The sequence below is a fragment of the Ipomoea nil genome, unplaced genomic scaffold (assembly GCF_001879475.1).
Source record: "Ipomoea nil cultivar Tokyo-kokei standard unplaced genomic scaffold, Asagao_1.1 scaffold0268, whole genome shotgun sequence".
In the NCBI taxonomy this organism is placed as follows: Eukaryota; Viridiplantae; Streptophyta; class Magnoliopsida; order Solanales; family Convolvulaceae; genus Ipomoea; species Ipomoea nil.
In genome coordinates, this window is record NW_017616696.1 from 3,423,605 (window position 1) to 3,450,809 (window position 27,205).

General features: G+C 42.3%; 1 protein-coding gene and 1 non-coding gene across 2 annotated transcripts; both read left to right on the plus strand.

Moving 5' to 3' along the window:
- Positions 1-252: 252 nt before the first annotated feature.
- On the plus strand, positions 253-325 carry TRNAR-CCU. Its single transcript has one exon. It is a non-coding gene; the product is annotated as a tRNA-Arg (tRNA).
- A 4,469-nt stretch (positions 326-4,794) lies between these two features.
- LOC109152888 lies at positions 4,795-6,257 on the plus strand. The gene is made up of 2 exons (XM_019300570.1): positions 4,795-5,471; positions 5,621-6,257. Exons 1-2 carry the CDS (start codon positions 4,795-4,797, stop codon positions 6,255-6,257), a joined length of 1,314 nt encoding a protein of 437 aa, XP_019156115.1.
- The last annotated feature ends 20,948 nt before the right edge of the window (positions 6,258-27,205 follow it).

Here is a 27,205-nt window from a genome sequence, read left to right on the forward strand (position 1 = left end):
TGCTCAACAGTGCCTTTTAAGTTTTAATCCAAGAGAGCCTCATGTATAGAATTATCATTATCTAAATATTTATATTCTTCCTGCTGATTTTCTTTCTCATTTTTGGAAAGTCCACGTAGAATTTTATCACAGTATGATTTTATTATCATGAAAATGAAGAAGTTTAGAAACGAGATCTGGGAAAATGGTTGAGAACTCCACTCTATAAGCTCAATATAATATATATAGTTTACAGCATTAAAATAACAACAAGCGTCTGTAGCTCAGTGGATAGAGCGTCTGTTTCCTAAGCAGAAAGTCGTAGGTTCGACCCCTACCTGACGCGTTGTGGTTTTGCAAAGTTACGTGAATGTGATGGGTAGATGAAATGGTGAATCATTTGAAATGAATCTAAGAGCAAAGAAAAAAGGCTAAGTTAAAAATTATGAGAGAAGTAAAATCTAAATATTTAATTAAGTTTATATAATAAACTAGTTTTTCTACGGGATAATGCCCAATGATTCTTTTTAAATAAGTATTTCAAAGCATATTGCAAAGTTACGTGAATGTGATGGGTAGATGAAATGGTGAATCATTTGAAATGAATCTAAGAGCAAAGAAAAAAGGCTAAGTTAAAAATTATGAGAGAAGTAAAATCTAAATATCTAATTAAGTTTATATAATAAACTAGTTTTTCTACGGGATAATGCCCAATGATTCTTTTTAAATAAGTATTTCAAAGTATACCAATGCAATATTATATAGAAGATGTTCATGCATAGGTAAATAAATGTTGAATTTGTTTATTTAAATGGGTAATTTAAAGTATATAAATGCAATATAATATATGAGAGATTGATTATATATAACTGTCACAAAAATAAATGGAATACGGTTTAAATTAAATTGGCCACTAAACAAAGAGTTGTTTTTTTAGAAATTCTCTCTCTAGAAATTCTCTCTAGGGTTTTGCCTTCTTGTTAGGGTTTCTCCTAGGGTTTTCGAAAATTCCTTGCTTTCTTTTCGTCAAGTCACAGACGAACGTAGCTGCTGTACACAGTTACCGACGGTAACATCCTTGCAGAAGGAAGAAGGAGACGAGCAGACAGATGGACCCAGCGATGCATGAGATCGCCGACGAACTGCCGGTGCTCGAACGGGCAGACGATGTGATCGAACGGTTAACGCAGCGATGGGGCGATATAGCACTGGAGGAGGAAGAGGAGATCGGTTTTGAGCCGGTAGGGGAGGACGTCGGAGTAGTGGCGGAGGAGGAGGAACGGCGGTGGGTGTGTGTTGGCCGATTCTTGACAACAAAGGTGGTCAAATTGGAATACATGCGGCATGTGATGGCCTCAGTTTGGCAACCGGTGTGGGGTATGCAGGCTACAGAGATTCAACCGGGGTTGTTTATGTTCATATTTTATGATGAAACGGATATGCAGAGGGTCCTTGATGAAGGACCGTGGTCTTTTGATAATAGCACCCTGGTTTGTAAACAAGTGGAACTGGGTATAAGGCCGGCAGCGGTTGAATTGAACTCGGTAGATATGTGGGTGCAACTATATGACTTACCGTTGGGATATACATCGGAAGCGGTTCTTGAGCAAGCGACCAATTTTATTGGTACATGTGTAAAAGTTGATGATCGCTATCTGGGTGCACCATGGAAGACGTTCCACCGGGTCCGTGTGTCAATACCGGTGGATAAGCCGTTAAAACGAAGGATGAAACTTATTAAGCGAGATAAGACAAGCTGCTGGGTAAATTTCCGATATGAACGCTTACATAACTTTTGCTTTTATTGTGGATTATTGGGGCATGCCTATAAGTTTTGTAAGCTAGCGAGGAAATCAGGACTGACTGTAGATAAATTTCCATATACGGCGGACCTGAAGGCGGGGGGAGGTAGCCGGGGACTAAGACAAATATGGGATCCATGGTTGGTACCATTTGATGGGAAGGGGAAAAATGTGGTCAGGAGGGAGGGGAAGTTGGGAGATACGGCATTGGGTGATGGTGAGGGAGGAGGGGGTGTACGGGTTGGGGAAGAGAGGGTGGGTGAGGGAGTGGTGGTAGCGGCCTCTAAGAGAAGGAGGGGAGATAGGGTGGATGGTGGCGATATAAGGATGGATGCAGGAGATGTGGTGATCTCTGAGTTCTCAAAAAACGGATTTATGGCGGGTCCTGGTGGTCAGGCCCGCCCATCTCAATGAGTACGATAAGCTAGAACTGTCGTGGCTTGGGCAATCCACAGACAGTTCGTGAGGTGGTGGACATGGTGTCCCGTAAGAAGCCCGATTTCGTCTACTTAATGAAAACAAAAGTAGATCGAAGTCATGCAGAAAGACTACGAGTTAAGATTGGATTTGAGGGTCTGTTCTATGTGGATCCGGATAGAAGGGGGGTGGTTTAGCGTTATTATGGAAAAAGAATAATACGGCTAGGCTATTGAGTTATTCGAAGAAATATGTGGATATAGAGGTAGCTATAAGGGAGAAAGTATGGCGAATGACATGTTTCTATGGGTTTCCACAGAGGCATAGACGCAGGGAGGCGTGGCAATTATTGACTGGTTTAAGGGATAAGTCTACACTGCCCTGGGTGACCCTGTGGGACTTTAATGACTTGTTTTATCAGCGCGAGAAGAGAGGGGGGAATCCTCACCCGAATAGTCTGTTGAGAGGCTTTGGAGACACTGTTTACAATTGTGGATTGGTCCAGTTGCCAATGCGAGGTCACCAGTTTACATGGGAGAAGGGGAAAGGGACTGATAGGTGGATGGAGGAAAGGCTGGATAAGGTGTTGGTGTCTACACAATGGACAACTATGCATACTGAGGCGTGGGTTGAAAATATTCTAACATGAAAATCTAATCACTCTGCTCTCTTCTTGAACACTGATATTGCACGGGGCCGCAGACATGGGGGACCGAAACCATTTCGCTTTGAGATGGCATGGGTTCATGATGATGGTTGTCGGGGGGTGGTGGAGGCTGCCTGGCAGGATAATAGGGATAAGGGGTTGTTGAATTGTCAACAGCATTGTGGAGGAAGGCTAATGCGGTGGGGTGGGGAGCATTGGCATAAATTTGGTGACCGCATAAAGTAGTTGAGGAAAGAGCAAGATGAGCTGCGCCACAGGCGAGATTCGGTTGCATTGGCCGAGTTTCGCGATATTGAGGAAAGGCTGGGACAGCTGGAGATGCAGGAAGATGTATTTTGGAGGCAGCGGGCGAAGCAGCATTGGCTGCGTGGTGCGGACTGCAATACCAAATTCTATCATAGGTACGCTTCTGCTCGAAAAAGGAAAAATTATATTCCTAGATTAAAAAATGATGTGGGTGCATGGGTGGAGGGGGATAGTATGAGGAAAGTTGTCTTGGAGTATTATGCTGCTATTTTTACATCATCAAACACTGAATGTGAAGATCCCATGCTTGATAATTTTGCCCCCCGTGTGACTAGTGACCAGAATGCTATGCTCCTTCGCCAGTTTGAGTTAGAGGAGGTCAAGAGTGCTTTATTTGCAATGTTCCCTGACAAAGCACCAGGACCGGATGGTATGAACCCGGGGTTCTACCAGGAATATTGGGATATTGTAAGAGGAGATGTGTCTGAATTTATTGTGAATTGCTTAAACTCAGGTTCGCTGCCTGAGGGATTGAATGATACTAATGTGATTTTAATTCCAAAGAAAGATGTGCCTGAGACAATAGCTGATATGAGGCCAATAGCACTGAGTAATGTTCTATACAGAATCATGGAGAAGGTAATAGCCAATAGGATGAAACCACTTATGGGGAACCTCATCTCAGAGGCCCAGAGTGCTTTTATTCCTGGGAGACTTATTACTGATAATATTTTAATAGCTGCAGAGGTGGGGCATTACTTAAATAGAAAGCAGTGTGGTAGGAAGGGGTGGGCGGCTTTGAAGTTGGATATGGCCAAGGCATATGATAGGATGGAATGACGGTTTCTGAGAAGGATGCTGGAGGTAATGAGCTTTGATGATCGGTGGATTAATTTATTAATGCAGTGTGTTACTACTGTCCAATATAACATCCTGATTAATAGTGTTAATAGTGGGGGTGTAACACCAACCAGGGGATTAAGACAGGGGATCCTTTGTCTCCATATTTATTTCTCATATGTGCTGAAGGATTATCTATGCTATTGCAAAGAGCGCAAATGTCTGGCTTAATACATGGTTGCAGAGTTGCTAGGGGAGCCCCACAGATATCACATCTATTTTTTGCGGATGATAGCTTATTGTTTTTTAAAGCAGATGATAGAGAGGCAGGAATAATTAAACAGTGCCTGGGACGATATGAGGAGCTCTCAGGACAAAAGGTAAACTACCACAAGTCTAGTGTCTGTTTTAGCAGAAATACCAGTGCGGAGGATAGGGAAGTGGTGGCTACTTGCTTACAGGTAGACCGGGCACCCAACTTTGGGAAATATCTAGGGTTACCATCTTTCAGGTAGACCAGGCACCCAACTTTGGGAAATATCTAGGGTTACCATCTTTTATAGGGAGAAACAAGAGGGCAGTGTTCTCATATATTGAGGATAAGATAAAGCAGAGAATTAATTCATGGAACAAGAAGTTTCTGACTCAGGCAGGAAAGGAGATTCTATTGAAAAGTGTGGCACAATCTATGCCTACCTTTTCAATGAGTGTCTATTTGATTCCGGACACGGTATGTTTATCAATCTAGAGAACAATGAACAAATATTGGTGGGGCACTGGTATGGAAAGAGAATACACTAGAAAGCTTGGGATAAGTTGAGTATCCCAAAGAAATATGGACGAATGGGGTTTAAAGATCTCAAGAATTTTAATTTAGCGATGTTGGGAAAGCAGGCATGGCGCCTACTCACAAGTCCAGACACACTTGTTGCAAAAGTTTATAAGGCAAGCTACTATCCGAATACCACTTTTATTGATGCCAAGATAGGAGGATGCCCAGGCCACTCATGGAGAAGTATTATGGCAGCTCATGACATGGTAGTAGCACGAGTGCGTAGGAGGATAGGGGATGGTAAAACGACACTAATCTGGGGACACCCATGGTTACCTGATAATCCTAGCCCTTTGGTGCAGACTGATATGCCTGTAGAACTCAGGCATGCTAAAGTGGTTGGTTTAATAGATGAACAAACTGCTACCTGGGATCCACATATTTTATCAAACTTATTTGAGGATGAGGATGTGAGTAGAATACTGAGGATACCTGTCAGTCCAGGTTATGAGGAGTCATGGTATTGGCCTGATGACCCCAATGGGATCTACACAGTTAAAAATGCTTACAGAAACATTATGGGTACTTATGATCACTCATCCGGGGATTTTGAGAAATGGACTAAAATGTGGGGAATGAAAATACCCCCAAAATGGAAGACTTTTTTATGGAGAGAAATTTGTGATATTCTTCCAACAACTAACAACTTGATTATAAAGAGGGTGGAAGTGGATCCAACATGCAAGATGTGTGGGCTAGCACATGAGAATATTATGCATACATTCATCCATTGTGATTATTCTAGACATGTTTGGAATATTTCAGGATTACCAATAACAAATATTGTTGTCAACTCATTCCCCGAGTGGTTAACAATTGTGCTTACAATGTTCACAGAGGACCAAAGTGCAGCGGTGCGGTGGTGGCAGTGCTTTATCATTTATGGAGGTGCAGAAATTCAGCTGTATGGGACGCCACATTGCCGCGCCCTATGGCGGCTTGGACGCAGGCCACGGCGGCACTGCATTCCTACCGGCAGGTGGCCCGCCGCGGCTCGGCACCCCTCTCGGCAGCTACGGCGGATGGCAGCAGGGGCGTTACCCAACGGTGTTATGTGGATGCGGGATACCGGGAAGACACGGGGGAAGCTACGTACGGTATTGTGCTATTGTCTCCGGAGGGATCTTTCCTTGCGGAAAAAAATGAAAGATTACCGAATTGCTTGTCACCGTTTATGGCAGAGGCTTTGGCGTGTAAGGAAGCTCTGTCCTGGCTATTGGAAAAAAATATAACAACAGTATCCCTTCAAACAGACGGTTTACAACTGAGGAATGCTATAAGGCAGAGATCAACTACCATAATGTCCTATGTTGGAGTACTAGTAGACCAATGTAGGAGTTTAATTTCGTCTTTTAATAATGTCATGTTTAATCATATTTCTAGACAGCTTAATGCGCATGCGTATACGTTAGCTTCGTTAGCATTTGATCAGGATCAAGCTATTATATCCCTCCAGACTGCATTGCAGCTTTGATTCATTAATACTGATACTGCTAATTCTACGCAAGCAATATAAAATAAACCCGAGACCAATTAAAGCAAGTAAAAGACTTTATTGATCATGGTAAAGGCCCTAAGTACAATCTACTTGGTTGCTCTGAGTGCCGACTGACTGCGGTCGGGATTCTCTAGTAACAACCTATCGATCGTCCAAAAGTCCTCTACACTGTAGCTACCGTGGGTATTTATAGCCGCTGCACCGGGGACAAGGATCCGGCCGCTCGGCATGCTCTCCACGTAGCCACCACGTGTCATCCTCCCGGGTACCCTGTCTGTCATCGTGAAGAGCCGCCACGTGTCCTTTGTCAGCTCTCTCGCTAAAGGGCTACCACTCGGTGGTCGACACCAACGCTCGGGCAATTCCCGGTCGCTTCTCGACCGGGTTCTTCATAAAAAGCCCGACCTGCTACCTGCAAAGACAAAAAGACATAGACAAAGGCAAGTCGGTCGTGGTAAGGCTTATGTCGGTCGGGATATTCCCTATCAAAAGCCCCCCAGCCCGGGCCTTTTTGACCATCCGGGAAAAAACGGGACGGGATGAAGAAACCCAAACGTCGGCCAACAAACCGACCGACCAGCTGTCATTCCTTCCCTCGCCACGTGTCGGCCACTGCCGGCCTCAGAATCAGTGCGGGTCGTGTCACGCAAGTGGATTGGTTTCCCGCCTAAATGCTCTCCTATAAATAGGCCCTTGAGGCCTTCATTTGAACTTTCCTCATTCCACTGAAGCAATCGGTACCCTCAGAGAGTCCCGAGCAGCAGTTCAGCGAACCAGCCGAGCAAAACCAAGCTTCAAGTTTCTTCAAAGTACCACCAATCGGTAAGCTCTTGATCCTTTAGCATTTTACTTTGCTTTTAGCCTTGCGTAGGAGTAGGATAGGACTAACTTTGAACTAACCTCCCGACCCTGTACTAACCCCGACCGACCTTTAGGTAGAAAACATGTCGGATTCGGATAGCCAGAACGCCTCGATCGCAGACTACGACAACACAATCGAGCACAGCAGCGAGGAGGTAGACATCATGTCCTATTCCCCCGAGGTCGAACAACGACCACAGCCCACTCCCGACCGAGCCTCCGAGCCAGCAGGGTCATCAAGCTCGTCAGGGACCTCGGGGTCGAGCTCCAGAGGGTCGGGGAGCGAGGCAACGTCCACGAGCGGACGAAACCTCCCGGACGAAGGCGTTAGGGAAACGCCTACAAGGGTAATAGGGGATTACCCTCGAGCCGAGCCTGAGGGCGGAGATCGGGCCAACGAAGCCGAAGCGGATGAGGAAGACCCGACCGGGCCGGCGCCATCGAGCGGGGACGGGTTTGAATTCCTCAACAGCGAGAGCGTCGAAGGCCAGAGGAGCTTGCTGACAAAGGGAGAAGCAAGCAAAATCGCGGCAACTCTCGCTGGTCGGGTCGAGTTCGACACCAGCAGGCAACTCGGAAATATCATCGAGCGGCACCAGGGGAAATGGATTGGGATGCATTACGATTCGCTAATGGCCCCGATCACGTTCCCCTTTTCCAGCCTTCTTACCGCATTCCTGGGCTACTACCAGGTTATGCTCGGGCAGATTTGCCCGAACGCGCATCGGATCATCGCGTGCTTTCCCCAGATCTGTAGTCGGCACGACGTAGCCTGCACGATGGAGCTCTTCAACTTCGTCTACCAAGTGAAGGTGCTGGCGGCTGCGTATGGGGGTGGATTTCTGATGATACAATCCCGAGCGGACAAATGCTCGATCGAAGGGTTGCCCGGGAACAACCGGGGATGGAAAAACCGGATCTTCTCAGTGAAGTACGATCCGTGGATCCTCCCGGTCGAGAGGGTCTGGAGTCAGCGTTTCTGAAGACAAGTCATCCCAATCGAGACTCAGGCCCTTATAGACGCCGTCACCAAAATCTCGGGCGAGATCTACGAGTACCAAATCTTCAAGACGCCCGAGTGCTATGAAGCGGCCCGGCTTCCCGATCCGGTCTACGATCAGACCAAGAAATATAAGCCCGAGCCGGCGGGTGTAACGATCGCACGGATGCCCGCCCGGGGCAAGAGGAAAGGTAAAGGCCTTATGGCCACCCCTACCCCGGACCCTTAACACCCGACCATTCCTAATCTTGATCTAACTAACTTCATTTTTATCTGCAGAAATGGCCGGTTTCGGAGACGAGGACGTCCCTCTGCGCCCGGTGGCCAAGATTTCTCTTGGCAAGAAGAAGGGCCAAGCTAAGCCGGCCGGGGAGAAAGAGATCCCGGTTGCCCGACCCGTAGGGGCGTCGACCGTCACCACGACCGAAGGCTTCGTGGTGGACGCCTCGGAGGTCCTGGTCACCCGAGTGGCGGTCGGGAAGGAGAAAGAGAAGGTGGCGGAAAAGACCGCCTCAGAGACCGGGGCCTTGAAACGGCGCCGGGAACAGCACAGCCCGACACCCTCGGGCGGGGGCAACAAAGGCGGATCCTCGATCCTCGCTCGGATCGGGAATGCCGGGTCGGCCAAGGAGGACCTCTCCAAGCTGACCCCGAGCCAGGTAGCCGAGAAAATCGGCCATGACTTGGCTGAGGTAAGCGTATTTTCTTCTCTTGAATTTTTTGAAGTATTGCCGTTCGGCTAACTTGATTGTTCGCGTATGCAGATCTCCCGAGCGGCCCAGTTTCTTCAACAACGGGCCCTTCAGGCCAACGAAGCTGAGGCCTTGAAGAAAGTCGCCAACCGGCGACTACAGGAGATCCGGGACCTGGAGGCTCAGCTGAAGAAGGTCAAAGCTGAACGGGACCTCTCCGAGCAGGTCGCCCAGCAGGCGATCGGGGAGGCAGCCGAGCTCAAGGCTCGTCAAAACGACCCGGACAAGCTCGCTCACCATCTCTTCCAAGATACTGAATCGGGCGCTCGCTTTCTCCAATCCGTCCGGGGAACAAAGGTCGGGGAGAAGCTGGTGTGGACATTTGGCCGGTGGGCGTATAAGGCCGGTCAACGGAAGATGCGGGACCAAACCAAGAAGATCATGGAACAAGCCCTTGAAGGGGATGATCTCCAATTGGTCCTGACCACGCTCCCCGACGATGTGCCCGACCCGGGGCCGGCACCTTTTGAGCCGAAGGACCGGACCAAAGCAGGAGGAGCCGGTGCCGTCCCGAGCGGAGAGGGTCTGCCGAAGAAAGGCGAGGCTGAGACCTCGAAGAAGTAGGATAAATTTTAATTCTGCTTCTTTTGTAAGTGACACCAATCGGGAGCCCGGTCCCGACTTGTACCGGGCATTTTTTGATTAATGAAATCTTTAGTTTCGATCCAAGCACCTTGCGTTTTATATTTTTGTTTTGTATTTTCGTTTCCAATCGCGCGCACTCCAACCGTAGACTCTTGACCTCATCGTAGACTCCCGACCCCACGGCCATCTGGCCCGGTCTGGTAATACTCGACAACCTTAAGGCCTTTATGGTCCGGTCATGCGTCTGAGGTTCCGTCATGAAACTGACCAACCAGATCGAGTTTACCCGATCTCCAGGCCTTGACGGAATTTTGAAAAATAAGTAAGCCTCCACGGTCAGGATATACCCGAGCGACGGACCTACAAATACTTCCTTCATCCTAGCCCCCACACTATTGTGCGCTCGAGGCACGAGTGGGAGCAATCGTGGAAAGAAGTTGTACGGATTGGGGAATTGTGCTGAGAGCTCCTGGCTTCCCCGATCAGTGGCGCGACTCGAATGTCCGCCGATGTGGAGCGCATTTGACCGGTCGATAGATTCGCCCGGTCGATGTAACTTGAAGGTGAGTTGATTCGCGTGCACTGGAGGTAAAGAAAATAACCGACCGGGCTGCCGCATACAAGCGGTCTAGCAATCACCGATCGTATATACATTAAACCTTCCCGCTCGCAGGCGGTTAAGTAAATATTTACAATCATAAAATTTAATTACAAACGACGACCGGGACTAACTCGCAGGTCAAGCCCCCACTTCGTCCAAAGATTACAAAAAATAGGCTAATGCCTAAACATAACGAGGTGCTCGGAATTCCAAGTCCCCTTGATTACCCGACCGGTTGTCGTCTCCAGTCGGTATGTACCCGGCCGTATGATCGCGCTGATGATGTACGGCCCTTCCCAGTTTTGAGCTAGCTTTCCGCCCTCTAAAGGTTGACTGGCCTCCCTTCGTCGTAGAACGTAATCTCCAACTTGAAAGTAACGAGGGTTGACCCGAACATCCTTCGAACTCTTGACACGCTTCTGGTACTCGGCCATACGCCGAGCGGCTAGCTCTCTTCTTTCTTCGACCCCGTCGAGATCCACGACCATCGCATGTTCATTTTCCTCCGCGTTGTAGGTTCTCTCTCGATCGGTCGGGATCCAAGCCTCGATCGGGAGTCGGGCTTCTGCTCCATAAACCAGGGCGAAAGGGGTCTCCAAAGTAGCTTCTCTCGGGTCGTCCGATAAGTCCACAAGACATATGGCAACTCATCGGCCCAACTACGACCAGCCGAGTGTAACTTCTTTTTCAGACCTTCCAAAATCGTCCGGTTGGCATTCTCCACTTGACCGTTTCCCTGCGGGTAAGCCACCGACGACCGGACGTGAGTCGTCCCGATCGTGGCCAAGAAGTTCTGGAAGTATTGGCTTACGAATTGGCGGCCGTTGTCGCTAATGAGATGCACGGGCACACCAAAGCGGGAAATCACATTGCGCCAAAGGAACCGAGCACACTGCTGAGAAGTGATCGTGGCTAAGGGTTCGGCTTCTATCCACTTGGAGAAGTAATCGATGGCGACTATCACAAATTTTCTCCGACCGGAGAGCTGAGGGAAAGGGCCCAAGATGTCTACCCCCCACTTAGCAAAGGGAATTGCAGTCGTGACTGGCTGGTAGAAGGTTGCCGGTCGTCCAGGCATCCGGGCAAACAGTTGGCACGTTGCACATTCCCGAGCTAACTTTTCACAGTCTAGCTGGAGGGACGGCCAATAGTACCCGATCAACATGATACGACGGGCTAACGATCGGCCTCCTTGGTGCGAAGAACAAATTCCCGAATGCAATTCCTTCATGACCAAATCTGCCTCAAATGCGGTCAAGCAACGCATAAGAGGGCCTCCATATGATCGCCTGTAGAGACGACCGTCCAAGACTTGGAACCTTGGGGCTCTAAGCTTGGCCTTTCGAGCACGGTGTGGGTCGTCTGGGAGTCGACCGTGCTCGAGGTACTCCTTTAGATCGGTGATCCAGTTATCTTCTACCGGTTGGATCGGATTGACCGGTAGACGATGAATGCTATGTCTCGGGATCACCAAAATTCGTGCTATCTTCGATATATGCTCCGGGGCGTCTTGAGCCAATTTAGACAAGATGTCCGCATCGGCATTATCCAATCGGGGAATGTGCCGGACAGTATACCCCCGGAACTGAGTAAGCTTCTCCATGGCTAGGTCTCGGTATAATTGTAGACGCTCTCCATTGACTTCATAGTCCCCGAGAACCTGGCCGACTACAAGCGCAGAATCTGTCTGAGCTCGAATGTATTCAGCCCCCAAGTCCCGAGCGCACTGTAAACCGTTAACAAAGGCTTCGTACTCGGCCTCATTATTGGTCGGGTGGAACTGATACATGAGAGCGAAGTACACTTTGAATCCCTCCGGGCTCGTAACCACCACTCCTCCTCCTGCGCCTTTCTTGCTACTCGACCCTTCAGTAGCCAACGACCACCACTCAGCCTCGGGATCCGCAACTTCAGGGGGTCGGGTATCCCGGGCGGTGCACTCGACCAAGAAATCAGCTAAAGCTTGACCCTTAATGGCTGGTCTTGGTCGGTATTCGATCGCGTACTGGGTCAACATCAACGCCCACTTGACTAGGCGACCAGAAGATGAAGCAGTTCGGAGGACTGGCCCGATCGGCTGATCGGTCAATACGCGAATTACTCGACCCTGAAAGTAGGGAGCCAACTTCTTCGCGGCGATGTACAAGGCGTAGACGACCTTCTCTAACCGGGAGTACCGGAGCTCGGGACCATGTAGCGCGTGGCTTACATAGTACACCGGTCGCTGGACCCCTTCCGAATCGGTTCGGCACAATACTGCGCTTACTGCACGATCGGAGACGGCGAGGTATACGTCTAGCTCTTCTCCAAGCTCGGGCTTTGAGAGCACAATTGGTGACATGAGATACTCCTTTAGCTCATCAAAAGCCGCTCGGCATTCTTCGTCCCAGACGAATCCATTGACCTTCCGCAATACCTTGAAGAAAGGTAAAGCGCGCTCGGCTAACTTGGAGAGGAATCGGCTGAGGGCTGCCAACCGACTGGTCAATTGCTGGACTTCCCGAACGGTGGAAGGTGGTTGCATGTCCAGAATCGCTTTTACTTTGGCCGGGTTGGGCTCAATTCCTCTCTTAGTCATCATATAGCCGAGGAACTTGCCGGTTTGAACTGCAAATGTACACTTGGTTGGGTTCAACCGCAACTGGTACTTCCTCATAATCTGGAAGCATTCCCGGAGGTCCCGAGTGTGGTCAGATCGGTCCCGACTTTTGACCAACATATCATCAATGTAAGCTTCCATCGTTCGGCCTAGCAAATCGGCAAAGAGCATATTGACCATTCTCTGATAGGTGGCTCCTGCGTTGCGAAGACCGAACGGCATCACTCAGTAACAATACAGCCCGTCCGGGGTCACGAAGGCTGTCTTGCTCTCATCTTCATGGTGCATCATGATTTGATGATAACCCTTGAATGCATCCATGAAGCTCATCAATTCGGCCCCGGCCGTCTCGTCAACCATCTGGTGGATACTCGGTAGAGGATACGGGTCGAGCGGACAGGCCTTATTGAGGTCGGTAAAGTCGATGCACATCCTCCACGCTGGGGGCTTCAGGACAAGAACTATATTAGCCACCCACTCGGGATAGATCACGGGTCGGATATGCTCGATCGCCGCCATCTTCTTGACTTCCTCTCTAACAAACTCGCGGCGATCGGAAGAGAGGTGCCGGGTTTTTTGCACCACCGGCTTTGCTGCGGGATCGACGGCTAGCTTGTGACAAATAACCGACCGGTCGATTCCGGGCATGTCCTCGGGCCCCCAAGCGAAGATATCGGCATACTCCCGAAGTATGGCTAAAATTTCTGCTCGGAGATCGGGGGTGAGGGCCCGACCAATCTTGATCTTCCTATCCGGTCGGTCCTCGGACAGGGGAACTTCTTCTATCTCCTCGGAAGGCTCCGGTTGTTCCTTCCGATCTTTAGCCTCTTCTTTGGCTATGGTGTTCACCCGGGAAGACGAACCGGAATCGCGTCTGTTAACCGCTCGGGTGTAACACTTCCTGGCGGATTGAACATCGCCACGGACCACACCGACCCCATTAGGGGTGGGGAATTTCATGCATAGGTGAGGCATTGAAATTATCCCACCGATCTTCATAATGGCAGGTCGGCCCAAGATGATGTTGTGGACGCAATGGAGGTTGACCACAATGAATTCTAAGTCCGTCTTGATCGACTTCGGGGCCGTGCCGATCTCGACCGGGAGTATTATCTTTCCCTCGGGGTAAATAAGGGCCCTGGTAAATCCAGACAGTGGTACACCGACCGGAGTCAGCTCCTTCCTGTCTAGTCCAAGCTTCTCGAACACGTCCAAATAAAGGACGTTTACACTGCTGCCAGTGTCGACCATAACCCTCTGGACATCGGTCCCTTTCACATCAATTGTGACCACGAGCGCCTCCATGCCGTGGTCACCGCTGCTGGGTTGATCTTCCAGGGTGAAGGTTATGGGCTCTATCTTTTGCCTCTTCCCGGTCTCCCGGGAATCCACTATAGCGACCGGGCAATTACTCCGCGGTCGGGAAGCGTCTTCCAGTCCACCGAAAATAACGTGGATGGTCGGCTTTCCTGCTGGCCGGCTGCTAGACGGAGGGTCAGGGTCCCGTCGGTCATCGCGACGATCATCTCTACGATCGTCTCTTCGGTCCTGACCTGACCGATCGGAGCGGTGATGAGAGCGCCGCTGTTCTCTCCGATCGGTATTCCTCTTGGGGTCCTCTCTCCTCCCCACACACTTGTCCAACTTCCCTAGATTGAGCAAATCTTCCAACAGTTGGAGCAAGTGGGTACACTCTTCAGTGTCATGCCCAGCGCATCGGTGGTAAGCGCAATGCTTACTCTTGTCAGGGCCATCTCGATCGGGATGGGGAAGCTTGATGAGGTTGCATGACTGGGCATACTGCATGGCCTCCGCAGCGGATCGGTTCAAGGCCGTAAACTCACCAGTCCTGGTGCGGGGTCGGGGATGGTCATCACCCGATCGGTGTTCCGCCCGGCCGGCCGGTTTACGAGATGAAGATCCGACCTCCTGCGAGCGCTTTACGGCGTTCGCCTCACCAGCATTGGCATAATCTGTGACCCTTCGAAGGGCCTCCTCATACGTGGCCGGGGGGTGTAAAATGAAGTCCTAATATAGATACCCTGCCCGGAGAGAGATGTGCAACATGTGGGTGGCGGTGGCATCGTCCATGGGCTCTACCTCCCCGACCGCCGCCTTCCACTTGGTGAGGAAGTCGGTCAAGCTCTCGCCTTCAAGTTGCTTGGCCTTCTCCAGATACATATAAGGATTCCTCACCACTTTGGAAGTGATGAACTTCCTCACAAACTTGACCGCCAGGGTGTCAAACCTGTCGATCGAACCCGGCTGCAAAGTTCGGAACCACTCCGCCGCTCGACCGGTAAGCATGGAATAGAAGGCCCTGCACATCACGGCATCCGATACACCCTTCAGCGTCATATTGCTGTAGAAATCGTTGACGTGAGCCTCAGGGTCTGACCGGCCATCATAACTCTTCTCTCCAGAGACCTTTAAATCGAGCGGGTAAGGCTGAGCCGCCGCTGTGAAAGGCGTCTGGTGCAGGGTCGGTTGTCCAACCGGGGTTGCTGCAGGGTGCGCGTTTCTGAATTGCGCAAATTCTGCCTGGAGGTTATAAAGTAATCCTCGGGTCTCGTTGAGCTCTGCGGCTTGAGCAGCTTGGGCTGTATCCCGAGCGCGTCGCCGTCGGTGAGATCTCGACCCGCTATACCCAGATGAGGCCTCCTGGCTAGCCTCCTGCATCTGTACGTCTTCTTGCCAGCGGTTCAGGTCTTGGGGTCCCAAACGCTGGCGCATCTCCGGTCGAAGACGACCAAAAGCTGCCACTCGGGCAGTTTCTTCAGGGTCCTCCGCTTGAACGGGAACCTCGACCGCTTGCTGGGCCTGCCCTGGTGCCTCCATCGCATCAGCACCCCCCGACCCCAACCGCGAATGAGCCGAGCGTCGAGCCCGGGAGACGGACTGACGCTGCAGCTCTCCCTGTGCGGTCGGTTGTACTGGAGGGGCGGCGGCTGGAGCTGTGTAAGCAGGCGTAAATGGTGGATATCCAACCGGCGGAGTGTAGTACATCGGTTGGCCTGGCCAATACCCGTACGGCGGAGGTGGGGCCGGGTATGGATATTGATCGGGATACATCATCGGCTGCTGCTGATATGGCTGACCGGGTGTTGGGTATCCCGGTTGTATGTAGTTCACCGGCTGTTGGGCGACCGGATATGTGTTAGACGGGTGCGGTGGTGAGAGATTGAGATTCAATTATACCGTCTGACCTTGCTGTTGGGTGGCGTGGTGCCCTGATGAACTAGCTGCGTCCGCCTGGTCGTCGGCAAAGTTGTTTTGAGCCCACGGATACATGATTGGAAAGGGAGCGGGTGCTCGTCAAGACATTGCTTTCTTGCACGGGTCCCCACAGACGGCGCCAAAATGATACTGCTAATTCTACGCAAGCAATATAAAATAAACCCGAGACCAATTAAAGCAAGTAAAAGACTTTATTGATCACGGTAAAGGCCCTAAGTACAATCTACTTGGTTGCTCTGAGTGCCGACTGACTGCGGTCGGGATTCTCTAGTAACAACCTATCGATCGTCCAAAAGTCCTCTACACTGTAGCTACCGTGGGTATTTATAGCCGCTGCGCCGGGGACAAGGATCCGGCCGCTCGGCATGCTCTCCACGTAGCCACCACGTGTCATCCTCCCGGGTACCCTGTCTGTCATCGTGAAGAGCCGCCACGTGTCCTTTGTCAGCTCTCTCGCCAAAGGGCTACCACTCGGTGGTCGACACCAACGCTCGGGCAATTCCCGGTCGCTTCTCGACCGGGTTCTTCATAAAAAGCCCGATCTGCTACCTGCAAAGACAAAAAGACATAGACAAAGGCAAGTCGGTCTTGGTAAGGCTTATGTCGGTCGGGATATTCCCTATCAAATACAATCATTCATTGGTTAGCTTTCAAAAAAAAAAAAAAAATTGGCCACTAAACGTAATCTGAAAATGCAATTAGGTTACTGAAGAAAAAAAAAAGTACAATTAGGCCACTGCATACTCTAAATGTATGCAATTTCACCTGATAGCAGGTTACCTGCTTACGTGGAAGCTAAGTTGGAATTTTTAATAATTTTTAATAAATTCTAATAATAAATTTTTTTAAAAAAAAATTCAAAAAAAGTAAAAAAAAAAAAAAAAAAGATGGGGTGGCCGTCGGTTACCCCGTCTGTTTTTTTTTTTATTTATTTAAAATTTTTCATTTTTTTAAAAAAATTATTATTAAAATTTATTAAAATGTATTTAAAATGTCAACTCAGCTGCCACGTAAGTAGGTAACCTGCTATTCAGTAAAATTGCATACATTTAGAGTGTTCAGTGGCTTAATTGCACGTTTTTGGAGTGTTCAGTGGCCTAATTGCATTTTCATGTTACGTTCAATGGCCAATTTGAACCTTATTTCAAAATAAATGTTTGCAACTTTGTAATAACGCTAGTCTAAATACTTAGTTTAAAAGTGATAGTCTAAATAAATACAAATTTTGGTTTCAATTTCTCTAATTCCCGTTTGGGTAGCATTGCCATTGTCTTCATCTTCAGTACATGTCTTTTTTTGGTAGCATAGAGGGATTCATCATGTAATGAGATTATGGTGTAGGAAGCTTTATATTTGCTTTATTGTGTATATGACTGAGATTTTAGTTGTGTTATGAACTCTTTGGCTCTGTTTGGCAAACCTAGCTGAAAAGCTATAAGCTAGGAGCTGATAGCTGAAAAGGAGCTGAAAGCTGAAAAGCTATAAGCTCGGAGCTGAAAATTGAAGAGCTGTTAAGCTAGCTGTTATGATTGAAAGTGTTTGGTAAATTTAGCTTTTTGATAAGCTGATAAATGTAAAAAGACTAAAAAGGACATCTTCATAAAATTTAAATTAGTTTGTTTACATATTAAAATTTAACATTTCGTCTTCCAAAAAAAGTAATCACTTTTTAAAATAAAACTATTAGCATGATCATGATCTAGCATCGCATAATGAAGTAGCAATATTGTTGCGAATATCCTTCATCTCCATAGAGGTGTGACTTAAATTTTCGTTGATGGAGATATTACTACTTGAATCTTGAAGTTCATCGGGCGGTATGTAATCTGGATGCTGCTCAAGCACATTAAACATCATGTCATCTTGTGAATTCTTCTGAATATAATTATGTAGTGCAAATGTAGCCATAATAACATCAATTTGGGGCTCCTCACTAAACTGCGGCATTTTAGCAGGAAACAAGACTAAGGAAGGGATTGACGTGAAAGTTGGGATAGGGGAAGAGAAAGGGTTTTAATTCATAAGGTTAAAATATGTCATTACTTTAAAATAATAAGGGTAAAGATGGAAAAAAAGTTAGGAAGCTAGTAGCTTATTTTGAAAAGCTACCTAAAGTAGCGTTCCAAAATAAGCTCTTATTTTAAGCTAGGAGCTTATTTTGGGAACATTACCAAACAGAGTTTATAGCTTGTTAGTAGCTTAAAATAAGCTATAAGCTCCTAGCTTAGCGTTGCCAAACAGAGCCTTTATCTTACAAGTACATGTTGATATTTGATAGTGGTAGTTTAATTTCCCCTACATGTTTCATGTGTTGTGAGATATGTGTCATAGGTTATCATGTGAAAGTATTGAACAAAATATTAATATTTATTATATTTGTATAAAATATGTACTTGGTAAATAAATAAATATATAACATATTTTGTATTATAACTTTGATATTTAATTAGAAAATAATGTAAAAAAAAAAAAAAGACAATAGATAATGTAGTGAATATAATAAATTAATAAATTTGAAGGTAAGGAATCTTTGAATGGTATAAAATAAAGATAATATAACTAATGAAATTATATATCTTTTTATTTATTTTTTTATAATGAATAATTCATTTTAAATAGAAGCATTATAGACATCTAATTCTAAATTAATTAAATGCATATGTATCATTTTTTTTTGTAGCTACTAATTTATTTTTTAATTTAATAAGAGCAATAAAATGGTGTACATACTTTTCATCCACAATAATGAAATCATTGATTTTTTAATTTTCATTTGTTGTTGAGACAAACTGTTATGAGAGTTTGTCAATGACAATTACTATCAATAAAGGATGATAATAAATAATTCAAAATATAAGGTTACAATATATATTGTTATAATAATATAGTACAAATTAACTTATAAATTTCAATTCTTTAGAAGTTTTCATGCATTGATAGAAACATAATTGAAATATTAAGTTTTGTTCTCAATAATCAAAATAAGATTAATTAAACGAAAAAAAAAAACTTAACTTCAATTTATTTTTTTAAAATGAAAGAAAATCAAATGATTTTCAAAGTTTCTGGTTTATAATCATTGAATGCTATGTATTTAAATGAGCTAATTATTTGACCAAAGTTTATATTAAATTTTATATTATATTTTTTAATACTTTGTAACATATTCGTAGTATATGTTTAACAATTATGCAAACTCTAATTGGGATGTGGTTTGACCCTAAGACCTTTCTTATAGAAATTAATTAGTAAGTTAATAATAATAAATAGTTAACGGAATATTCCGTTAAGAAAGTTTATACTAACGGAATTTAAGGTTATTTAAGGGAAGAAAATAATATAATAAAGGGTAAATAAGGAAAATCACTAAGAAATACTAAAATCAAAATAATATGAACCATTCATTTTAAGAAACAATTAGGACCGACATTTTTTTTTATTCCAATTAAGGGCCTAACATTATTGGCTCTTATTAAAATTTAGAAATTAAGGGCCTAACATTATTGGCTCTTATTAAAATTTAGATTTAGATACATTTTAAAATTAAGTACTGTGTACACTAATTATTTAGGGGTAATTTTAATTTTAATAATAAGATATATTGAACTTTCTATTGTAATTTAATTTTATATTCTGTTGGAATTTTTTGTTTTGTAGGGTAATATTCATTAGGTAAACTAGTTGGTAGGCCCTGAGCAGTTCAGTCGAGATAATTTTTAATATACTAAAAGTACATTATTTGTGTACTAAATATATATTATATAAAATATAAGGTACATTTTTACAAATAATATACTTTCATTATTCAAACAAAGCTCATTTATATCAAATAATGTATTTTTCTTGAATATAAGGTATATTTTTAATATATTAAAAATATATTATTTGTGTACTGAATGTACATTATTTGATATTATACAAATAATAGACTTTCAGTATTCAAATAATGTATTTTCAAATAATATAATGTACTTTATGTACACAAATAATGTACTTTTTATTTATAGTCCACATAACTTGATCCTTCAATCAACTTAAATTAAGTTCATTGGATCACACTTAGGGGGTGTATTCAAATATGACTTTTGTAGATTTTTAAAATGATAGATTTTAATAAACTTTTATTGACTTTCATAGAGTCGTTCAAAACTTTGGAATTGTAAAACTTTATAAAAGTATATGTAGAAAACATTTTTAAACTTTTATCAATTTTTTTTATTTTAAAAAGTCTACAAAAGTGATTGAAATTCTAAATTGAATATATTCTTACAAACTTTCAATGATTTTGATTCTTATCATTTATAATTTTCTTATAAAACATGTTATAATATATTATAAAATTCTTCTTATTACATAGTTTTCCACCCACATCAACATTCTCAACATTATTATTTTTATCAATAATATGACGAGAGTTATATGTCAATTACTTATATAGTATAAATAATCATAAAAAAAAACTACTATAAAAAATTCATAACACTATTGAATACTAAAATTTATAATAACATAATTGTTTAAATAAAATATTTAAAAATATAATTACTAGTGGCATAAAATAAACAATTAAAAATATAATATTAATTGTAGAGTATGATATGAAGAAAAATATAAGATAATGAAGAAAAAATAATTAATTGAATGTAAGTATAAGATTTATAAAGTTTAAATAGGAAGGAAAAGGTATAGTTTAAATAGAGAGAAAAAACATTAAAAGTTTGTAGAAAGAGAATTTTGAAATCTTGGAGTTGATGGTTGGATTTGAAGTATTTATATTTGAAAACGAAAAGTCTACAAAAGTTGTAAAATTTAAAATTCTACAGAAGTTTATAACTTTTTGAATACCGCATGACTTTTAAAGAGTCTTTAAAAGTCTTAATCAAATACCAAATTCTTTAAAAATCATGATTGAATATCTCATGACTTTTAAACTCCTTAAAATTTTGAATTGAATACTTCGAAACTTTTAAAATTAATAAAAGTCTTTAAAAAAATTAATGAAAGTCAGGATTGAATACACCTCTTAGAACATTTAGAATATTATGATAACATATATATATATATATATATATATATATATATATATATATATATATATATATATATATATATATATATAGCGAATGGTTCCCGTGCAGTTGACGCACCTTAAGCATTAAAATGGTGCACCTTAAGTACAACGAACCGCGCACCTTAAGCGCACAAACAAAGCACCTTAAGAATACAAACCACGCACTTTAAACACACAACAAAGCACCTTAAGAACACAAACCACGCACCTAAAATTTTAAAATGGCCCAACTTAAGTTTCGCACAATTGACGCACCTTAAGCATACAAATCATGCACCTTAAGAAGGAAAATCACGTACCTTAAGTTTCAGCAACTACTCACATTAAGCACAAATCCACGCACCTTAAGCGCAAAAACCACGCACCTTAAGAAGGAAAATCACGCATCTTAAGTTTCAACAAATACTCACATTAATTAAGCACACAACCCACGCACCTTAAGCACAAAACCCATGGACCTTAAGCACAAAAATCACGCACCTTAAGTTTCAACAAATTCTCACATTAAGCACACACACTACTGGAAATTATGGAATTTCCGACCACCTGAAAGTGATTTTAAATCAAATTTAAAGTAAAAAGTGGTCGGAAATAGCTATAAATGTTTTTCCGAACACCAAAAGTGGTCGGAACAAGACTTTTAACTTGATTTAAGATAATTTTTAGGTGGTCGGAAATTTCATAATTTTCAGCAGTGACAACCCACACCCCTTAAGCACAAAAAATCACGCACCTTAAGTTTCAACAAATACTCACATTAAGCACACAACCCGCGCACCTTAAGCACAAAATCCACGTACCTTAAGCACAAAACACACGCACATTAAGAAGGAAAATCATGCACCTTAATAAGGAAAACCACGCACCTTACATTTGACCTATATGCAAAAATTACCAAGTTGCCACTGTATTTTTTTAAAAAAAAATTTAATAATCCTGGACGTTGATTTAAGTAAGATCAATACTCAGATTTAACCGCACAATTAATATACACCTGGGCGCACCAACCGCATTTGAACCTAATTATATATATATATATATATATATATATATATATATATATATATATATATATATATATATATATATATATCTTTCCTCACATCGTCAATTCAATTTCATATATTTCCACGTCAACACTCACTCAATAAAAAAACATGAAAGTAACTTGCAAAGAGCAACATACTTTTAACTTCTTCCTTTTTTTTTTCTTTTTTTTTTTTTCCCCCTTGCCAATATACACATACAACTTTTTATTTAATTTGCATATTGACAACCTTTGCCTTTTCATTGCCAAATGGAATAGGATCATAGAAACTAACATGAAAGAGAAATATCTTCCATTAGAAATACCTTTACTTCTTGTTTAGTTTATATTATGTAATTTCACCACAGAATGTAACATAATTTTTATATAAAGTTTGTAACTATTTGAGGGGAATGTGAGATATCATTCCGTTCTTAGGTATTCTCATATTCCCTACTTTATTACTAAATTTGTCATTTTAATTCATTAGTTTTTCTCTCCCCTCATGACATGCAATGATACGAAATTGAGAGTCCATTTTATTATTCCCCTGTATGAAGGCAAATTGAATTATTGAAACAATGGGTTCAACCAAGCAACGCACAACATTTTACTTATGCACTCATTTAATTTGATAACACTAATTTCTATATATGATACTACGTTTCGTACTAGGTATTAAGGTATATATAATAGTTGATTTTGTGGTATTTTACTTACACTTTGATGTAAGTTTTACTCTCAATTACATCGCCACGTCTCGAATCTGGCAGGGGCTCGGCCAACGCGCCACGTCTCGAATCTGGCAGGGGCTGAACTCGTCCAACCCGGCCGACGCCCAACAATTCCCCTCCCAGTACCTGCCGCAACCTTTGATCACCAAGTCCAATTGCACAGCATGCCTTACTCGGTCTTTAGCCTATGCACTCATCATCCCTCTCTTGGGATTGGACTTGGCCCGACCTATGCCCACATCCCATCTCGGTTCTCAGCTCTCCACCATGCTTACTTACCACAGAGTTTTATCGTACCTGATTGTCATATCCTACTTAAAACCAATTGGTGATAAGTAGGTAGACATTAACCATTTAACCACATCTCTCCATAATAAGTTACAGCACCACGTCTCGAATCGAGTAGGAGCAGAACTCGACCAACCTGACCGACGCCAAACAAGAAGAAGTACACCCAAGGTGCTATAATTCTTTATTACATTATTAATGCAGACAGACAATACAGTGAAAGTATATAATCTCAAAATGTAAAAATAATTAGTAATTTTCATAATAACTACTCTATAGTTATTATTTTACTATAGAGTAGTTATTATGAAAAACTTTCACAAAAATACATATATATTACACGCAGAATATAATTATAATTTCAATTTAAAAATTACACCCAGAATATAATGCAAAGTCCGTTTATATTCTGCGTGTAATTTTTAAAATTGAAATTATAGTTATATTCTGCGTGTAATATGTATGTATTTTTGTGAAATTTTTTCAGTGTATAAATTTTGATCAATAGAAATTTCAGTTTAAGAAATTACGCGTAAAAAGTATTTTTCCTGATTCAAAAATATCGCAAACAACCGCGAAAGAGAGAAAAAACACAAAATAGAGGAGCGATAGTTGCATACGCGATGAAGAATCAGAGAAGAAAATAGAGGAGAGAGGAAGTTAGGGCTTTAAATTTTGACTTCAAAGGGTCAAATGCTTACATGTAGTCGAAGTAGGATAATAAGAAAAAATATATATAAATACACATAGCATCACAATCAGTACAAACATGCTAAAAATGTTAATTGTTCTTTTTTTTTTTTTTTTTTTTCAAGTTCATAGATGAATTTGGAGCTTATTCGAGTTCAGTTACTTAATTGTTATCCCCAAATAGTTCAATGACCTATTTGTACATTTTTCCTTTTTATTATTCCAATCTCGGACATTGCAACCTCGTCGTTTGTGGTTGTCGTACTTCTGTTCCAATCCTCGGATTCATGGATCAATCTTGAATTGAAGGCTGGGGATAATTGGCTTCAAACTTTTCTTAGAAGCCATTATATTGTATTCGGATGAAGAAGGAGAAGAAGAAGATGATAGATGATGCTGATGTATATATGTTTATTTATTGAACATGCTATTTATGTATAGCGGTGTGAATGGATAACTTAGTATGACTTTGTGCTTCTTTCTACTCGTGCTAATTGTGATTCATAATCAACAATTTTCCGTGAAAAAGAAACAAATTTTTGAAACGGACGCTTTTAATCACCATTACCCTTATTAAACTTCCATTTTTGGATTTCAGTTTTGAAATATTTTTTAGGGAAAATTGTAACAAATGCCCCTGTATAATATGTCAATTATCAATGTCACTCCTGAATTATGAGTGGTTTAAATGTTGCCTCTCAATTATCAAAACGGTGCACATATAGCCCCTCCCGTAACGGACATGTGGTTCCCCGTTAGTGAACGACACCGTTAAGTCGAAGTAAATATGTAATTTATTTGTCTTTTCCCTCTCTCGATTCGAAGTACCAGCGATGGACAGCGGTGAGAAACCACAGATCCGTTACGGGAGGGGCTATATGTGCACCATTTTGATAATTGAGGGGCAACATTTGCACCACTCATAATTCAGGGGTGACATTGATAATTGGCATATTATAGAGGGGCATTTTTTACAATTTTCCCTATTTTTTATTTCTAGTTACACATTAATTGCACACTTTGTGCACAAGCATATATAGTAGCTAGCTAAAAGAAAGTTATCACTTATTATGAGCCGTTTGAAGCTTATCTGTTACTCCGTACTAAAATTAAGTTCATTTAGTTTGAAAGTGGAAGCTAGCTAGTTCATGATTTTTTTAAAGAAAAAAAAATCTTGCTTATTGTAACAATATAGCACATAATTAAGTTGAGTTAATACCATATGAGGTCCTCCGAGTATAATGCTTTTACCACGTTTAGTCCTAAACTTTCAAATTGACCATCTGTAGTCCTTCGACTTTCAAATTTAACCATTTGTGGTCCAAGTTAACCAACCATGGTCCTTTAAGTTTCAAAATTTAACCAGTGGTAGTCCTGTTGAAAGGACCATGGTTGGTCAAATTTTAATAGTTGAAGGACCATAGATGGTTAACTTGGACCACAAGTGGTTAAATTTGAAACTTGAAGGACCACAGATGGTCAATTTGAAAGTTTAGGACTAAACGTGGCAAAATCATTATACTCGGAAGACTTCAAATGGTATTACCTCTAATTAAGTTGCACATATGAAGTATAAAAGTGTTATTAAATAAGTAGTGGCTATGTCACGCGCCCACACAATCAACCATTAAATAAAATTAGTTGTATTCTTTTTTAGACTCCTCAAACCTACCAACCAAGTGAGAAAGGTTAAACTCTCATAATCATTTAATTCATGCATGAATTATTGCACAAATTATATATATGTCCCGTGCATGAAAACATATTGAATTATCAAAACAATGTGTTCAACCAACCTACGAACAACGTTTTATTCATGTAGTCATTTAATTTTTTTTTGGGTATACAGTATACTCAGGGTTTCCACCGTCAGACATAATGAATCAAATGAAATGCCTCAACAATTCTTCTAGGAGGTTGAATCTTCAATTCCAAGAGTCCCACATCTCGATTCAATAAAGCATTTGGAGTAATGTAAATCATTTAGGAGATACGCATAAGGAATCTGTCCACTTTAAACTTAATCTCCATATTATCGCAGTCGAAGTTCGAACTTTAGTCTCTTTTCTTAAATATTATATTACGCTTATTGATCAATTGAGCTAAGTTCGTGCGGCTCAACAAATGCTATTCTTTTATTATTACTCCGTGTTATTTTAGGGAGTATTAAAAGACAAAACATTTTAATTACTCTGACAAGTAGCTATTGAGGCATGATCAGTAGATTCACAAGGTTTTTATGAGCAAGATTAAGTTGGAATTCTATCCTGTAACCATTATTTTAGTTAATAAACATGATTGTGGACCAACAAATTAAATTTTGGTGTTCATCATTGTCTATGACTCAAATTTCGTTTTCTTTCGATTCTTTTTCTTGATCTAATCAATTATCATGTTTGTACCAGATAAAATTTCACACCATAATTTTTTTTTCTTATCGTTTAATAACAATAAAATATGTTTATTAGAATATATAGAGTATGAAAATGAGTTACTAAGGTTAATCTGATATTATGTTAAAAACTTTTTTAATAATGAAATTTGAGAGTGATTCGCTAGTGACGATCTAAAAATTAATTGAGACAATTTTAAGGATCACACTAACATAGTAACATCTTTGGGATGAGATTTGAGTTAACTAAGATTGACACTATTATATTTTAGAAGACAAATTTATTGAAAGACTAATATTTGTACTTATTGGATGGTGAGTTGGTGACATATATATCTTGATCGCTCATCCTAGATTGTGTGTCCTTTTTGAAACTTTCCTCAATGATCTACAACCTTGCCTTACTTTTTATAGGTACCGTGGACGACATGATTCATAAACCAAGATTTGTATAGTTTCGTCTAAATTTAGTATCCCTTGTATTGAAAAACAACGTAACAGTTCAATTTAATTTTAGCCTTTAAATTATTGTATTTTTTATTTTTAATTAATTCTTGATTTCATATGATGTTGGATGAAATTACCGATGTTTATTTTTCGGAGGTCTCATTTTGAACGGAATGTTAGACGGAAACTCGTTTCCAACCAATAACTCTTTCGTTGGACGGAAATAGAAGGATTTCCAGCCCTGAAAAAAAAATCTCTTCTCTAGAAAATTAAAAAATGAAAAGAAAAATTAAAATTAGAGGAAACATTAAACATATTGACCCGACAACCTTAAAACTTGTACTAAAATGAATAAACAACAAGGTGACTATCGAACCAAACAACAACCTTAAACCCCATCTTGATTCTTGACTCACAGTTTGAAAGAAAGGAAGGAAGCGCTAATCTTCGAAACCAATTTGTTTCCAAATAGCGTTTCTTAGTCGCCACAGATCTCTCCCCTTCACACTCCTCCCCGACAGGGACGCCACTCTCGTCCTCGCCAAGTACAAATGCGGCGGCAGTCCAAGGTACTCGTCCTCCTCCACCGACCATGGCGCATTATAGTCGCTGTCTTGTCGGGCTCGCTGATCCTGCTGGA